The 18,814-nt window shown below is 47.5% G+C and overlaps 1 protein-coding gene across 1 annotated transcript; it reads left to right on the top strand.

Annotated features, from left to right (window-relative positions):
- Nucleotides 1-727: 727 nt before the first annotated feature.
- On the top strand, nucleotides 728-7,079 carry TMEM72 (transmembrane protein 72; the record flags this gene model as incomplete). Its single annotated transcript, XM_082309291.1, has 5 exons — nucleotides 728-935; nucleotides 4,993-5,059; nucleotides 5,490-5,561; nucleotides 6,289-6,428; nucleotides 6,619-7,079. The coding sequence occupies exons 1-5, from the start codon at nucleotides 866-868 to the stop codon at nucleotides 7,077-7,079; spliced, it is 810 nt and encodes a 269-aa protein (XP_082165417.1). The 5' UTR covers nucleotides 728-865.
- Between the last annotated feature and the right edge of the window lie 11,735 nt (nucleotides 7,080-18,814).

Here is an 18,814-nt window from a genome sequence, read left to right as displayed (position 1 = left end):
GTACCTATGCCCCCCGCTCCACATGTGAGGACACTTGTGTGACCCTAGTGCCATTCAAATGGCTCTGGTGACTACAACACAGAAATACATTTCACTGAGGTTCCCAAGAGGACAAATACACATCTCCCCTGCTATGGTTGGCCTGGATCTGTAGGACCCTTGGGAATAGATCTGATCTCCTTGTTCCTGCGGTTGCACATCAGCCCGGACACTGCCCGAGCCGTACTAGTCAGAGCCTGGCAAAACCTGCATGGTGAGCAGCAGCCATGGCAGGGGGCTCAGCTGCAGGAGGCAGCAGGGCTGGGGTGCCCTGGGAGCCTCATGACTTGTCAGAAACATGCCACTCTCTCACCAAGAGCAAACATTGCCATCCTCACAAATGGTTAACCTGCCGGGAGCTGCACAGCACTAATGACTTCACATGCATTTAATCAGCTTGGGCTTCCAGAGCCTCCTCCTCAGGAGCAGGAAAGGCCGTGCACCCCGGGTGCAAAGTGCACCCCGGGTGCAAATGCTCCCAAAGCCGCACCCCCTCCTTACCAATCATTAATCACTGCCGGCCGGCAATGAGAGCAAGCGGCAAGCAAGCAGGAAAAGGCCAAGTCTCTGCAGCCCCCGTGGGAGCAGTGGGAAGCAGTGCTGACCGGTTCCCTGTGGTGGCAGCTCGATCTCCGACCACCCTCCCTTGGGAGGCCCCACTGGAGGTGGCCAGTCCTGCACGCACTGCCCTTTCCTTCAGCAAGGTCACTTGGTCCTGGGCACAGGAGTCTCTGCCTGTGTCTGGGAGCTGCTGGGCTACACATGAGGCGAGACCTCTGAAGAGGAGCTTCTGCCTGGTCGGCACTGCAATCTTCATCTCTTTGCCATGCGGCACAAGGCGTTTTGGAGTGCCCTGGAGTACACCTGCCGATTGCTGGGCATCTCTACTGCAGCAGGTAAGAGCGACCTCTCTTTTTCTTTGGCACTAAAAGGCACTGAGTGGGTGTTGGGACCCCTGAGCTGTGTCCCTGCATTTGGCCAGGTGCAAGCACTGCCCCATCCTACAAGGGGGACAAGGAAACTTGCTCACTTTTGCTTTGGGACCCAGGGAGGGAGAGTGCTGGGTGCCTGGCCAGGCTCTTTCCAAATGCTGTGGGAGGCACAGTGAGACATCAGAAAGGAAGAGCCAGCACTCAGGATGGCAAAGGACAAGCTAAAACACAAATGGAAAAGAAAACTAAATTATATTCTTGTAAAACAGACATGGGCACAGGCAAGATGTGAATGACGCTGAAAAGCAAAATACTCATGGCTGTGCAAAACTGCCAGGCTGCTCTATGGGATGTGAAAATGAAGGAGGAGCTCCTTGTGCTGTGCACAGCGAGATGTCCTGTGCCAGGCAGGATGGAGAGGTCCCAGCCATCACAGCACACTTACTCCCAAAGCGCTGCTCTGCCTCTCTAGCAACCCATCAGGGAGCAGGCTCAGGAAGCAGTTCAGGTTATAGCTGCAGTACAAACATCATAAATTCACCCACCTGGCTAGTTGTATCCTCTCACCTGCTGCCAGGGGCTGCTTGGGACCAGTGTCCTCTGGGTCTGGTGGCACAGCCGAGCGTTTCGTTTCTCATGAAATGTGGATGTTTTGAGCGGGCTATCTCAGGCACAGTATCTCACGCAGAATGACTGAGCTGTGGTGAATAACCCTCTCACATGGGGCATCTCTGGACAGGACATGGGGAAACAGCTAACACGGAGGGCTCAGGGGTTCACTCTGGAACTGCTGCTAACTTGCTGTTACGGGACAGGACAGGCAGCATCTCTGCCTCAGTTTCCCCATCAGTAAAGCAGAGATCAAAGTGCCTGATTTGGCTAAAGGCTGGAGGTGTGAATCAGAGGTTCCTGGTCAAAGGTGACTTGAGGTGCCTGTGGTTCTTGTGTCAGACTCCCGGGAATTTCAGATTTCAGACATGGCAGAGTAGGTCACAGCAGGCCGTCCTACCTTTGCATTTCCTTTATCAGCTGCAAACAGCCCTGAGACACTTTGCTCAAGTCAGGGGCAAAGTAGAAAGCACATAGGTCAGCTGAAGAGAGCACAGGTCCTCAAGGACACCTAAAGCCCAGCTGGGATGCTGGAGGCTGTGCTCTGGAATGTGCTTTAAAGGACTGATAACAGGCAGAGATTTGAGTCTTTGAGTTCATACAAACTCTACAAATTCCCAGTAGATAAGTGCACATCATGATGGGACTGCAACAGATAGGAACTGGGACACAGCTTTAACCAGCAAATGCAAATCTCTTCCTTTCTGCATCCCCATCCCCCTTGGGCCCACATGAGCCCCATGACGGTCATATTGTCTCTTAAAGCTCCAGGAAAACTCATGGAGACCTTCCTGGGAGAAAACACGAGCTTGTTGCCATGGGAAAGATAAAGCTAGAACAGCAAAATTGGAAGTAGCTCACAATTTGGAAGTGTCTTAGTGGAATACAATAGCTCTCTCCTGCTTGTTTTATTTGCATCATTTTGCATCATCTGCACCTCTCCCTGTAGTTCTTCTTGAAATGAGCGGTGCAGTCATCTCTCTGCTGAGCATCACAGAGCGTGGACAGCTGCGCTACCATTCTCTGTGCTTTTCCGTAGCTCTGATGCATTCCCAGCATCACCTGACTTTCCCAAAAGACCAGTGAAGAATGGGAGGTGCCTGTGTTTTATTCCTCTGTGTGTCTCAGTGGAGTAAGAAAACAGCTTGATGCAGTGTTTAGTGCCTGATGAGGTGTATGAGGTTTTTGCATGAAATGGAAACCACGCAGAAGAGAATCCCACGGGTTTGGTTTGAAAAAAAAAATGTGAAAGGGAGAGTGCATCAGCCTCACTAATTGATTCTGAGAAGGCCTGGCCAGCTCCATAAGCTGCTTGCAAACACAGAAGGTTACCCACATCATATAAACCTCCCCTTCCCCCAGGATCCTGGAGTGTAATGGCTGTCTGCAATGGTGGGGCTGCAGGGTTTCTGTCTGTGAGAAATCAGAGAGCCCTGCCATCAGCAGGGCCTCACGGCGAGTTGGTGAAGAGTGATCAAAGAGCCCCGCAATTCGCTGCAGTGTTTGGGGCATCTCTGTAGTTAAGAGATTTTAGGCCTTGTGATTTCTGCATCTAGGTAGAGAGTCCTTACTTATTTCTTAATTCTCATGCTTTCAACCATTTAATTCCTAATCATGTGCCTTTAGCCACATGGTTTGGATAAGATCCAAATCAAGGCAGCAACTAGTCCAAACAAACACCTCAGAAACAGCCTTTTGCTTCTTACAGATTCTTGATCCAAACAGCTCTGTGGATAAAGCAGAAGCTGTGCAAAATCAGGAAACCTGCCCATCCAGAGCAGAGACTCAAGCGTAACAGCCAAGCTATTGAATTCTGCATTCATCCGCAGGGAATGACTGGATGAATGAATTAATTCCACATTTGTAGGGAAGATTATCGAGAAGGTTTCTCAGTCACGAGATAGCAAAGAATAATACTTTGTGTGTAGGTTTACACAGCTTACACAGCTTCGCCGCCCTCTGATGAGACTGATTACCCCATGCCTCTGCTTGGGGCTGGAGAGGCAGCCTCTACAGGGGAGGGTGGTCCATGGGCCCCATGCGTTCCCCTGGGGGCTGGCAGCTGCAGGTGGCACAGGGAGACCACAGAGGGGTTTTGTTCAGCCTGGACGGGAGAGCTGTGTGCTCAGGCACAGACCCTAGGCATTGACCCGGCTCGTGGGCTTGATGGACACTGGTCTGCATCCCTGTTTGGGAGCCTGGTACCCTTCTCCAGCTGGGGCAAACCACAGCTCAGATAAATGAAGCCTACCAGCACCTCAAGTCTTGGCCAGGGTGCATTGAGCAGGACCAGCTCAATGAAGTTCCTCAGCACCGGTGGATGGGCAGGGACTACTCAGTGAGATGTGGAGAACTCAAGCATTGACAGGAGTGTGGTGACTGCCTAGACCAATGCCCTGGCCATAAGACACGGGCTCCACTCAGCCCCATGCTGCTGCCACTTGTGCACCGTGACCGGCCGGTGGTGGACCAGCCAACTTTCTGCAGCTGGTACGAGGCACTTTATTTCTGCTCCATTTTGGAAATAGTCTTGTGGGGAACTGAAGGAAATTTTCCATCCCCTGAATCTATTGGCCCCCAACGGCCAGTCCAGAGAAGATTTTAGCCTCGCTAATACTCTTAATCCCCCTTAAACTGACTCCCCAGTGTGCTGTGCTGGCTGGGGCACCGAGGGGACGTTCATTCCCTGTTTTTAATCTGCCTGCTCCCATTATATGTTTTTCTGTTTGTCTAGCAAAGGATCTCAGTGCTATGGCTACAGCCCTTTGTGAAGGCAGCTGGCACAGTTCCCCTGTCCTGCTGCTGCCCTGCAGCCGGTGTTGGGTGCAGCAGGCCTGGGCAAGCAGGGAGGGCACGGGAGAGGCTGGTGGGCACTGGGGGGACCTGGGCAGAGAGGTCCCCCGGGCCAGGAGGGGGCAGACGTGGATGCAGCTGTGGAACTCAGGGATGTGGTTTAGAGGTGGACCTGGCAGTTAGGTTAACGGTTGGATTCGATGATCTCAGAGGTCTTTCCCAACCTTAATGATTCTATGATTCTATGATTCTAAGTCCCTGTGCCAGCCGTGATGGAGCGGTGTGGCGGGTGGGAGAGACACGGGACAGCGCTGCTCACCTTCCCCAGCTGTCCAAGGCCAGCTGGTATCCCCAGCGCACCTCTCCCCAGCCCACACAGTGGCAAGGCTGCCGTGACAGGGATGCAGCTGGGATGGGTTTCTGGACTGTATGTCAAAGCCAGCATTCAGCTCTGCCCCCCCTGCGTTGGTGTGTCAGCATGAACGTGCTGCACAGCACAGGAGGAGCAGCCTTGCCAGCCCCTGGGGAAATCAGGGCATTGATCCCGGGAGCTGATGGGGTGCTGGAGAGTCGGGAACCAACCCTGCAGTCAGCATCTTTTACTGCCTTTTCTTTCTAGTGCTGATCGGTGTGGGCGTAGAAACTCTGCAGCGAGGACAGTTCAAAAGCCTGGCTTTCTATCTGCTGTGAGTATTTTTGCCCTTGAAGTCAGAGCTGGTGGGGGTGACATGTTCGACCCCTCCACCATATGTAGCACCTGCAAGCTAGACTGCAACAGCAGCAGAAAGCAGTGTCACAGGCTTTGGGGAATTCAGATCTTCATCTCTAGGTTTCGGATAAGTAAGCTATTTCTGTTAGAGAAAGTGATGTTACTGCATCATCCATGCCACTGCAGACTCAGGCAGGCCAGAGGTGACACTGGCTGCAAGTTGACCCCCTGGGGACAGAAGGGCTTCCAGCTCTCCTCCACAAACCAGCCAAGCAGAGGGTGTTCAGACCCCAGCATGCAGACTCTGGTGTGAACTGGATAGTAAATCCTGGTCCTCTATGCCCCTTCTGCCACCTGCAGAGTATTCTTAAGCCCAGCCCTGCCCCCCTGACAGCTCCACCTTTCAGTTTTTCAGGGGTTGCAGTTACTGTCTGTGAAGGCGTCTTCTTTATCAGTTTGTTCCTGGAGATGTGCTTCACGTGAGTAGACCCTGTCCAGTCTTCTCCAGCCTTGGTGGGACCTCTCTAAGGCAACTTGCCCCTTACAGGCAACACCAGACCTAGCTGAGCTGCAAGTGCCAGACCAAAGGTCATGCCCCTACTGCCATGGCAAGTGCACTCGGGCAGGGGGGAGGTAAGTGGGGCCATGTCCACACCCAATTAAACCTGTGTTTTAACCCAAGGTCGTGCCATAATTTGCTGAGCATCAACATGACAAACCCTGATTTGCAACATGTGCTTAACACACAGTATGAAGCCCTCCAAGGGACTGGGGTTGAGGGAGCCAGAACCCCAGGGTGAGCTGCAGCTCCCTTCCAGAGACAGCGCGGAAGTTTAAGTTAAAATGTGGAAAGTCCTTATGTACTTCTCAGAGGCTGAGCACTTCTGCTGTCTTTTAGCATAAACTCATAAGCTCTCATAGTTTACAGGCAACACCTTACTCCAGCTAATAGACACTTGACTAGTGGCCAAGTGAGCAAACACATCAAGGAGAGATGGCCTGAGATGCTGACCTCTGGCAGATGTAGCCCCTGGCCTCTTCTCCCCATGGGAGAGGCTCAGGCTTTGCTTACCTTCCCTGACCAACACACCGGTTTCCTGGAAAACCAGAATAAGGATCTGCACATCTAGATGGGTGACAGTTAGGTCCAGATCTTGCCATGTGCTTGGTGCCCTATCCCATAAGGACGTCCGTTTCTTTTTCCAGATATGAGCCTGACTCCCTGGCACAGGCCTGCTGGAAGCGAGCTAGACGCCCGGGGAGCTTCCAGAAATTCCTGGGGTACATGCTGCTCTCGGTGGCTTGCTTCCTGCATCCTGTCCTTGTCTGGCACGTCACCATCCCTGGTGAGGAGCCCATGCTGGGGTGGGGAGTGGTGTAGATGAAAGAGGAGCATGGTCTGTTGGGGGCCAGAGAGGGTGGGGATGTGCAGGGTGCTGGGCTGGTTGCAGACAGTGCTGAGCTAGCTAGACCAAGTACTGCATGGCAAGATCTTCGTTTTGCCTCAGCCCTCAGCCAACATGTCCTTCTCCCCAGGGTCCATGCTGGTGATCACTGCCCTGGCCTACTTCCTTCTGAGCAAGAGGAGGAAGAGCCCAGGGCACAAGGAGACACACCCCCAGGCAGGCCAGTACGTGGATGCTTCAGCCACTGTGGCAGCCTCAACCATCGCTGGTGACACTGAGCAGACCTACACCTTCCACGGGGCCCAGAAGGAGCAGCACCGCTCACTGCTGGGCCACATGAAGAGCATCCTGAAGGGCAGCAAGGACAGGAGCCTGGCCCCAGTAGCTCCTGCCCAACCAGCAGCCCCGCCAGCCCCACGCAAGCAAGTGCACTTCCAGGAGAAGGTGGTGCAGATCATCCCCTCTGTCAGCGAGAGCTTGGAGGATGTGGAGAGCGAGACTGAAGAGACCACGTCGGACACAACACCCATCCTCACCCCGCCTGATGCCCCTGTCATCCTCGCTCCCCTCAGCTCCACAGGCCTCTTCTGAGCCCTCAGCAGGAACGAGGACGGGGCAGACCTGCTACTCCTGGTGCTGGTGTCCCTCCCTGCTGCTCTAGCAGCTGAGGGGCCCCAAGAGGTGGCCCTCCTTGCCCTCCCTGCCTCCAGGGGGAACAACTGTGTTACCCCCTTTTCAAGGGGCTGCCCGCACTACATGGCCCCACACCTTGTGACAGGGCCAGTGGTGGTCCCTAGCCCCTGCAGCGCCATGCCCAGGGGACAGGTGGTGGTTCAGCCAGGGTAGTGCCAGGACAGTAAGGTTTCTGCTCCCATGGCCTCATGCATGGGTCACCTCTCTGTTACAGCATTACATGTCACAGCAGCTACTCCTGCCTAATATCACAGCCATGGTGTGTGCCTCCCATGAGGCAGCAGCAGGCAGGAGGAGGGGAGACCGCCATCTCCCATGCTCTGAGCCCAGCAGGAAAATCACCTCTGGCCTTGGGGGCACCTACACAGGAGCAGGGAGGACCCTGGGGCTTCCTGGTATCCCCTGCCCAGACAGCCCTCTTGAGTTAGAAGAGCTTTGGGATGATGTAGCAGCTCAGGTTATAAGGTTCAGCACCACATTGGCACAGAAGACCATGTGTGACTCCCTATGTGTGTTAATTATGGGCCCCAGAGGGCAAAGGCAATAATAAAGTTACAGGGCTGTCCCACCACTCCCCTTCATGTCAGCTCTTCCCTGAACCCTTCACCTCTGGCTTAATCCTACCATATTTTCTGCGCTTTGAGGACTGTTAAGTCCAGTTCAACTCACCCCCTTGGCTCTCTCCAACCTGAGGACTATGACTTTCTGCTTCCAGATGGCAAATGCCATCTGTGCCTGCAGATACAATCATGGAGACTCTCTCATCAGCATCAGGCAACCCTTTTGGCTGCACATGAGAAAGAGCTCATGTGGCTGGGTTTGCTTGGATGCAGGACATGAGGCCACACTGTCACCACTGCTGGGAGGAAGAGCTGTAACTGCTCTGAGCCCAGGCACAAAGCATTGGGGTGAGGTGGTGGTAAGGGGAAAAGATCCCAGAGACCCACTTAGACTATTTATAAGGTAGAAGCCAGTGGGGCTGGCTGTTTTTCTCAGAAACACATTATTTCTTCTTTTTAAAATCTCAGCTCTCTGAGTTACAATCACCATGTTAATTTAGGAAAGCCGTGTAGTTTGAAGTGTGAAAATGTAAAGTGTAAGTGTTCAAAAATCAGAAGGCAATTCAGATAAGAACCCAGTGCTGCTTTTTAATAAACTCTTTTTAAGTGACTCCTAATTTGGAAGATGGATGGGGAAGATGGTGGAGGATATTGACTCACAATGTTTGACTGCCTGTGTTTGATAAGGAAACTCTGTTCACAAGAGCGGCTTATGAATGGTTGCACACACTTGTCATTCCTACAACCAGACATGACCAAAAATCTTTTTGTTGCATCACCAACATTTAAAATGATAGCTGGTATCAATCTGTTCTAAACACGATATGGATTAGAGACCTCCTCCTTCTGGCTGCACAAATTAACCCTTCACCCCGTAATTTCATGCTGGGGAAGAGTCACGTAAACATCTGTCTTTAGGGAGGTTTTGCACCTGCAAAAAAGTCTTCAGAAAATTGTGCTCGTTTACAGCCTAATGCTGCACAACTGATAGCAGCAAGCCCAGGATCCAGCCACAGCTCCACCCTCAAGCTAGTGTATTCATCACATTAAGAAATAAAAACAAAGCTGTTTTTCTCTAAAGTTGGTGACCAAACAGCATACCTGCACCAGCAAAGATCCCAACCCAGCCATGCTAACAGGGTACCCACCCTTTCCAACTCTGCCCCAAAAGGCTGTGCTCAGAGCTGGCTCCCTGACTTGATCACACATTTGCTCTGCAGTTAGACCTGCTCTCATTAGCAAGCTCAACTTTCTGCATCATCCAGGGCTGTTCTTTGAACACTGCATAACTAATTACACACAGAGAGATAAGGTTTGTGAAAAGGCACTGCTCCCAATAGATCAAGCAATCTGCTGACGAGAAAAAGACCACATTTCTGCAGCCTCCTCTCTAGTCCTGAGCAAAGCTCCAGGGCAGCCTAGGTAGGGAGAGCTGCTCTGCAACAAATTTCATCTCTCAGCCCTTACTCAATCAGACCCATGCTTTGTACTGGTGGGACAGCAGAGCCAGCTGGCAAGGGGGGAAGCAAGGTGGTAAGAGCATCTGTGGCACCCTGAAGTGTGTGGGGAGCAAATTTCTTTGTGAAATGCATAAAATGAGTTTGTTAGACTCATTGTTAGATGAGTTAGAGTCTGCAGAATTAGGTATTTCAGTTTTTAGGCTCATCTTTGAAAACCTGTTGTAGGTTTCCGTACAACAAGCAAGACTGGAGGCAGCTACAGGTGAGGTGGTTGGTTGTTCAGCCTTTCTGGAGACAGCACTGGACCTGGCTGCTTTTCTTGCCTGCTCCCTTGTGTTGGCCTGGCTCTTCTCCAACCCTACAGCTAGCTGGCTCAGGAGATGAAGGCTGGAAAAAAGTTGCTCATCTTTTCTGTGGTATTAAATTGCCTGTTCAGTTAAGGTCCACGGCTGGCTCACCCTGGAGTCTGCCAAGCACCTGCACCAGTGCCAGGGAAGTGATGGGACCACAGAGCTGGGGGCAGGATGCTCCAGAGACAGCCGAGCTTTGCCCCAAACAGCAGCAGACGGGTGGTCTCCCACCACGGGGGCTGAGCTGCTCCCAGGGTTACCCCTGCTAAGGAGTCTGTTTGTACATTCCCCGCTCTGCTCCTCACTACTCATCCCACCCCTGCTGCTATCTGCCAGCTCCATCAGCTGACAGAGCTCGTTACCCCAGAGAAAAAATAATTAGGAAAAAGAAAGCGGGTGGCTATCTTCTGGGGTAATGAGCCAAATAAATTCATGGAAGGAAGGGCCAGCCACAAAATGAAGGGGACAGGGGATAAAAGCACCCCTTTCAGAGGCAGTAGGCTGTTAGAGCAGCTCAACTGCTTAAAGAAATGCAGTCTCCAGCTTTCTTTAAAATCCCAGTGCAAAGGAAATGTTCAGCCTCAGAGGTGTCAGATGACTTTGCAGAGGGCTCAGAGATTATTTGCTCAAGTGTGCACTTCTGTATTGGCGCCTTTCCCTACATCCAGCTGTGAGGGGCATCCCATGGGCTACTGAAAGCACCGGCGACGCTGTAGAGAGCTGTTGGGGTTGTATATGGTTGTATATGAAAAACTCTCATATATGCGGTGTAATTGCAGCAAAAGAAAAAGAGGAAGAACTTGACACTGCACTTAACTGTGCAGTGCAGCGGTATCTGAATTTGAGCTGCCTGAACTGTCCACACAGCACCACATGAACTCTGCTATAAAATTTTGGCCTGCATTACAGTTAATTCATAATAGAGCTAATTCATTGAGATTAAGACACGGAGCTAGAGCTGAATGTATAAACCTATAAACTCCTATGGATTCACATACTAAAGGGAAACAAGATGAATCATCCAAAAGAAATACACGTGTAAGGTGAAACTCTGTGAGGTAATCCTGGCAGGAATTGGTTTCTTCAAAGTTTCCTCCAAAGATTTCCCTGCATGAGGAAAAATTTGCCTGCTTTGCACATACATGTGTGTTGGAAACACTCTACAATGCCACTTGACAGCCACCACCACAACTCAATGAACTACTATATTGCAAACAATTACTGTGTTTTAAGTTTTATATATAAGGCAAAAATAGATTTCAGTGTAGGCTTCGGTTACAATTCCTCTTTGCCTCCAGTGCACACTAGCATGAGTAGCTGTTGCACAGCCCCAAAGGCAGGTACACTACCTGCCCCACCACAGTGCTGCCACCTTGCGCCAGGCACTTAGATGGTTTCCCTCCAAACTCCGTAGCTCCCCCCGGGGACTCTGGGCCCCAGATTCTGAGCACTGCTCCCTGTTTGAAACATGGATGTGAATGTTTTATCCATACAACAGCAGTGTTAGGAAAATAAGGTATATTTGGAGAGAGAAGTTTCAGTTTCTGCAGAGTCAGTACTTGAAATCAGAAATGCCCAGCTCATACCTGCATGTGCAATACTAACAGCAGCAAACACTGGTATTAGCATCAGTGGCATGGGCGACTCCTAATTCAATATTGAGTCAATATCATCATGCAGGAGAGGACCTGCCTCCACTCAGTTACAAATGCTGCATGCTCACACACCTGCAGCCCTACCACTCCTTAGCCCTGCGCCTTCTCCCATCCCATTTAGGAGATTCTCCCATGTGCTGGGCCAGAAATGCAGATTCTGTTTTGGCTGGACTCCTGCATTTTGTGCTGTGCAGGAAGTTACAGGAACCAGAAATCGGGTCCCAAACTTGCCTGGGATTCCTTGGAGCTGTGAGCTCCCATACCTTCTTGGCATGCTGTGGGCAAAAGCAGGAATCTGTCTTCCAGCCGCCATATATCAGCTTGCATTCCAAGCCCAGATCTTTGGATCACTCATTGAACAGGGAATCCAGATCTCAGACAGAAAAAAAAAAAAAAAAAAAGAAAAGAAAAAAAAGAAAAAAAAAGGAAGAGTAATGTTTCTTGGTAGCTCCTCATCCCAGCCTTTACCTAAAGGGGACTTCATACAGCAAGGAGGAAGTTGTGAACAGCATCTCAACACTAATCCCCATCCTACTCCCATCTCTTCCTTCTGCCCAGCCTCTCCTTCACCCCAACCTTTTCCACCCTAGAGCTGGCCTTATTCAGAAAAGCTACTTAAAAAGAAATATCATCCTGATCAATCCATGCTAAACAAAATTATACAGACCGTGACATGATTGCACAGTTCCTCCCTGCTCTAACTCTTCTTCCACTGCCTCCCTCTCCAAAATTCCCCTGTAAGAGGGGCTGGGTTTGGCACTCACCCAGGTGCCCAGCCTTGTTTATCAGCCCCCGGCTCCCTGCTGGCGCCCTGCTCCCAGGCTGATGCATCACCCACTGCGCCTGCGCGTGCTCTCCCTGGAGAGCCACACTTGCAGCTACTGTTTTGGGCGAGGCTTTCCACACTGTGGAGGAGGGTAACACCTACCAAATTGTGCCTAGAAGGAAAGAAGGAGGCAGCCACAGGACACAAGCCTGGCAAAAGGAGAATGTACAACAGCCTTAACTAACTTGTTAAGTTTTTCTGTTGTTTTTGGGCAAACCTCACCTTCCAACTCTTGATGCCTGCTGATGTGCTACAAAATTTGCACCATAAAAAAGCAAGTTTGTTTTTTCAGTAACGTTTTGTGCTAGACTGTATTACTTCCTTCAATAGAACAAGAAAACAGAAGTACTCAAAATGAGCTTTATTGTGCACAAAACTGAGCTGAAGAAGCTCTTCTACATTGGCTACTCCCTCAGCCACACTCAAGGAGAATTTTCTGAGGGAATTTGATATAGTGACATTACTTTTGCATTTGATATAGTAGCACTACATTTCTCCATTTCAAGGTGGGAAGGCTTTGTCCAGGTTCTTGGTTACCTCTTTCACTGTTGTGCCTGTTGAGGAGACAGTCCCCAGCATGGCAGCAAGCCTGCCTCCAAGCCCGATCAGATGAAGGGACCACATCCCATTTTATGTTACACTGCAGAGCTATGTCCCCATTTCATGTGCTCAGGAAGACTGAGGCTGCCAGTGAAGGCAGAGATGTATTACAACACTCTGATCTCCATGCTCCCAGATATGGCGGGAGAAGTCGGATGGGCCAGGCAACCTGAAGCTCTTCCCTGGGCATATACATTTGTAGCAGCATGGCAGGGAAGCTTGATCTTGAAGGTCCATGAGGGGAAGGGCTTGGGAAAGGAATTACCACCTTCCCGTCAAAAACTCAGGTCCAAGCATGAAAGTGAATTCCATTTTATTCCTCTCAAATTAATTATTATTCCCTCTCAACATCTGTTTCTCTTGCAAGCATCTGCAAGCTCAGAAGAAATCATCATCTGCATAAATGGAAGTCAAAGCGTCTTCTCCAGCAATAGACACATTATGTGTTTCACATTGGGATTGCATGTGATCACAGTGTAAAAATACAACAATCTTGCTGTCAACATCTCTCTTGTGGAAGTGCCATAAGAAGGAAATTGCAAACAAATTCTTGCTGACTGGTTTGGAAACGGAGAAGGCTCTGCTGTTGTCATTAGTTCTCCTGGCTCTTATCCAGTACTGAACTATTGCATTTATGCTATAATTATTTTATCAACAGCATGCTAACTTGTTTTATGATTTCTTCACTTCCAACTAGTAGTCACAGGCACAAACATTCCCTCATTAAAGCTGATGATTCCTTCTAAATCAAAACTCCGAATGAAAGCACAACATAGTCCCTCTGCTAATGTATTTATCAGATAGTTATAAATACAACTTATCTTTAGTTTTCGTATCCTGATATTGTTCATACGCTTACAGTTACTGTATATCTTTGTTTTCCACTTACACAGCACTTTCAACCACGGGAAAGCTGGCACAAAATACCAAAATATTTTTTGCTTTTTTGTCCTGCAGCTACAATTAAGAATGCCCTAAACCCATTAATTACAGTATTGCTCTTTCCTGAAACAGCATCACATGTATGAGTTACTCCATCAATAGTGAACACTGCGTTTTTAGAAAAGGTACCATGACAGATCATGCGATACAAACTACCAGACAAGGCAAAGGAAAACATACCGTACAGATTTTATATTGCCATGGAAATGTTATTGCAGCTACTGTGCTGGTTCTGCCCTGAAACAACATCCTGCGTGCCATTCTGGACAGACTCTCTCCTTTCTTGTTACTTGCTTAGAGCTGTAAATGACAGCAGAGAAATACTCAGAGTTCAGCTCCAGCTGCCTGCCCACCCTAGCACTTTCTGTGTTTTCCACTCGCATGGCTGACACCTGTGAAACGCTCATACAGCCACCCAGGACTGCAAGGAGCTACCATGCAAAAGCTTAGTTTTGTTACTCAATCGTTCTATCGAAAAAAGTAATTATTTGAGTTATTGCCCCGCAAGCAGTTAAGTCAGTAAAACGATTTAAAAAGTGTAAGAAAAATCAGCTTAGGCAATGTCTTAAACCTTTTTTATTAGAGTATAACTAACTCCCATGTTACTGGCATTCAGATGAGCCATTCAGACATGTTTTTTTTCTTGCTAAAAAAGATTGTACATCTCAGGCAGGCAAAGTGAAAGTTACAAGTTGAATGGGATGCAATCAAATCTAGTCTCAAGTAGAAAATCATTAACGATAATTTGTAATCAAGTTTTGCAGAGCTTTCACGTAACAGTAATTAGAAATTACAAGATAAATCATATTTCTGAAAATATTAATTTCTTTTGGCAGTCTCAGTGTTTTTTAATGCTGTAGTTACTGAGATGAAAGATATTTTTATTAATAGCATTTTGCCTTTGTTCTGTCCTTTTAGGAAAAAGTCTGACATCTTTGAAAAGTTTTCTTATGAAGCTGAGTAGGTGTCTGTATGGCTCAATACCTGCACAGGATAGCTGTTAAGAAGAAGTTGCACTGAAGCCAAGTAGAATTTCTGTTTTACTATACTGTGGTTTGTATTTCATTTGGTCTATCTAATCATGTTTAAAATCTGATTTATTCAAAATAGTCATGAGAAACTTTAACAGACCTCTTAGTTCGCAAGTCTATAAATTTACTCTGCCTTGGATGAATCATTCATAAATGGAAGTGTACAAAAAGCAGTCAGGGAACAGTTTTATGGGCAACATCTCAGAAATCACATCCACTATACATGCCTAATATTCAGAAAAAGACCTGAGACAACCAGTTGCATTATAGTCTCTTCTATAAGAAAGAATATATTGAGTTTCAGGAGGATACATGGGTCAGGGAATAGAGTAGGTGGAATGGACTAGACTAGACTAGACTAGACTGAAATGGAAAGGAAAGGCAAGGAATAGCTTCAGCTGATATAAATGTAGTTCCAATGTAGGTGTAATTTCAAGTTGCGCTACTAGAAAAGTGGAATTGCTGAGGGCTGTTCATTGATGGACGAGGACTGAAGTACAAAGATAAGTTAGTGATTCTGTTTTAAAATTATGGTAATTTCTCAAATGTACATTTTTCCCACGTCTGCTTGTCCCCTCTGTAAACTAAAAAAGGCCGTGCCAACTGCTGTATAGTCTGCAGAAAGAGACCAGTGGTATGACATTGAAATGTTACTTCTTCAGATTTAGTAGAAGAAATTCCATGACTAGAAGCACAGGGATTTCACTTGGGGTATTGATATGCCTGAGCGCTTGTTGGGATGTAAAGGCGTATGGTGAACAGGAGAAAAACAGCTGTGAGGCAAGAAAATACATATGAGGGTCATGAAGGCAGAATACAAAAGGGTGCATGGGAAAGATGAGAAACAGGAGGAATTTATGAAAGGCTAAAGAGCTGAAAAAGGACAGGTAGGTAAGAAAACATGACAAGACACTGAAATGAAAAGCGAACAAGAGGGACCGGAGGTGCTGAGGAACATGCGAGAAAACAGTGGGAATGAAGGACATTGACAGGACTGCAAAAAAGACTGAAGTACAGAAGAGTAGACAAGGGACAGGACACTGGTTAGGTTAGGAGCTGGCCTCACCTCATAAACAAGGAGAAGGTAAATGAAGATTTGTTTCATTCATCCTGAGCAGAAGTATGGCAACATATAGTTGAATTTGGAACTGAAATTGTGACATATATTAGGAGTGGTTCCTTCCCCATCAAAGGCCAGAAGGCAGACTGAAAAAAACAAACATATAGCAAACATAAGCAAATACATGGATACATGATAATTAATTACCCTGTATAACTTTTCCATCAGCTTTTTAATTCTGAGGTGGTTTGAACATGTTGTGCAATACTCTGCTTCTTGCAGCATAGCTGAGTGGTTTCGTGGGAAGACCAGTGGGACAATGTGCACCACCTCACAGTGCAGATGGAGATGACTGGATGGGACTCAGAGACATGGTGCACCAGGGTGTGTATGGGAATGGCACGTTCTTACAGCACCATGATTGCAGCGAACCAGCTTTTCCTCAGCTCATACAGAAGATACCACACCTCTTCACGCTATGATTGTATTTAGCAAACCAAGTTCATCCTAAATGACCTCCCTTATTTATTACTAATAAAGAAGACAAATGTGCATTGCATAGTAAGAGCCTGGTATTTCATTTTGTGTCACTACAGAAAATCCACATTACTTTGACAGGAAATATCAGGGTGATTGTCCCCAATTAGGCACAGTTACACTATTTCTGACTGTGATTTCCCAGACAGAAATGTGTGTGTGCATGCTGGGTAGCTGACACATAGTGCATTTGATGTTTCAAAGGCAGCAAACCCTCTGGGATTAGCACGCTAACAGACCTAACCTCTGCAGCATGTGCTTTTCAGTTACGCACGCACATTCAATACATGTTGCACAGATCTCTGCGAGCACAATGGCCTATTGCATGTGAGGAAACATAACATGACTAGAAAGGTCTGGTCGTAAAGTAGCCTTACCACCAGAGTTAATACCAAAACCAAATATATCAGTAATGGGAAAAACAACCCAAAAAACCCTCTAACCTGCACAACATTAAAGAACTGGATAAAAAACTATGCAATTACCTATCGGGTATTCTGAAGTCCAAGGATAATATCTTGCCATGCTTTCAGTAGCTATGAAAAGCCATAATTTAAATTATAATGGTGTTATAACTTAATAAATTTACTAAGATTTTATTGAAAGGTTGGTTGGCATTTCCATTAAAATTGCTGCTCCAGGAGTCACGTGAGGATGTCAGAATCTCAGCTCCTGTTCAAAGAGATGCCTTAGTCATACAGAAAAATCTTGAAAATTGGGAGGTCCTGGTGATCCTGGCAAGCTCATGCATGGCTTTGAATGCAGAGAACTGGCTAGTGTGCATCACCTGTGAAAGGGAAAACTGTTTAGAATTCCTCTTGTAAACAACCTCCCACTTTTCATTCATACTTTTTTTTTTCTATAATGTTCAGATACCAATAGTGAACATTTTGCAGACAACAGATGTTCACAGGTTTAACCAGCTTGTGCCCATCAGTCATCACAGATGGAAAGCTTCTTCTACATCTGAAAATCTGGCTGCTGCTTTGCATGAACCAAGTGAAGGATACCTGCACATCCAGTCTTCATTATTTACTAATATTTTTGTAAATGAAGCAATCTTTAACAGATAAGGATAAAACACTTCACACCCTCCAGACATGATCCAGCAAGAAACTCGTTCAGCCAAAATGAATACACACAAAGCCTAGGACAAATCCCAGAGGCAGGTAGGATGCCCAAGGGCATCTCAAATGGCACTAAGACCCATGTTTGGTTACTTCTTGTTGATGGATCCAGGGACTGATTACTGGCACCTTGAGTAGCCCCTTATCTTGCTACACTCCTGTTCTTTGTCCAATGTCCCATAGGTAGAAGTGGCCAAAGATAATTAAAAAAAAAGCAGACAGATTAGTGGCTGAAATTCTGTGATTCTGCCAGAAGTTTTTCCCCCAAATTCCCTCTGAGGTAAGTTGTCATCTAAGGGAAAAAATAGCCATTGTGAGTAGAGGGTTGCATGTGCACACCCTGTGTGCATATACACCCTGTATTTATGATTTCAGCCACTAGTAGTTGACAGCTGGTGTACCACACAGAGAAGTCGGTTTGCCATAAGCAATTATCTAGCTCTGGCTTTAATTTTAATTTCTAATAGATAAACTCCAAGGCTGTAATTCTCTGTAGTCCCAAATGAAAATTACAGACTAGTGGTCACAGAAGCCATCTTAGAGCTGACCTGCCCCTGATGCTGCTCCCTCTCCCTAGTGCCAGCGGCAGCAAACAGCATGGGGAAGACATCGCATATGGGAAAGTCATCACGCATGGGGAAGGCATCACGTGGGAGATCTGCTGAGCTAGGCAATCCTGCAGTGGGGAAGGGAAGCCTGGCTTCTTCCACAGATCATCCCAATGGTCCTCCTCAATGTCCCTTGCTAGGACATAAGGTGTGATAAGGACATGACATAGTGACATGGTTCACATTTGTACAATCTGGAGCAACCTCCAAGGTATTGAACGTGCCAGGTGAGAATTCACACTACGCAAAACGGTAATGTATCTTTCTGTATATGTGCCAAAACCCTTGGAGACTGGGACCTCCCATCCATTTTTAGGCGAGCCTTACGAGGCTTTCTCTGAACAGATATAATTTCAGTTCCTCCCTCAATGAAATTGAATCATGCACAGCCATGCAGAAAGCAATGGCACTAACTTCAGGGTGCTTCCTAAGCTGGTGCCTTCTGTGGAAAACAAATGCTTTCTTATGAAATTAAAAAGGCAGGTATCCAGTATATGCACCACATACAAGTTTTACGCTGCACATTGCCCATAAGGCTAAGGGTGGGTCTGTAACATCAGAGGGTCTACAATATCAGAGGTATATTATGCAAAATAATATTCTACAAAATATTTGTACTTGTCTTTATAATTTGAAAATTATACTAGTATAAAAATAATTTTGTTTTGCAATGGCAAAATCCCTTTTCAAAACATGAAGACAAGAGCAATCCAGCAACAGTACAGAACCATACAGTGATTCTATTCAAAGGCTTAAGGAAGGATGGTTAAGCTGCCTTCCTAAGGAAACAACGCTCAGGAGATTATGCTGTCTGTGTGTCTGTCTGGTAATTTTTGAACCCTGTGTCCAGTTTTCAGTGATAGCATTATAGTCCTCT

This window comes from Platalea leucorodia (assembly GCF_965183815.1).
Source record: "Platalea leucorodia genome assembly, chromosome: 4".
Taxonomy (NCBI): Eukaryota; Metazoa; Chordata; class Aves; order Pelecaniformes; family Threskiornithidae; genus Platalea; species Platalea leucorodia.
This window is presented reverse-complemented; position numbering and strand designations above follow the sequence as displayed.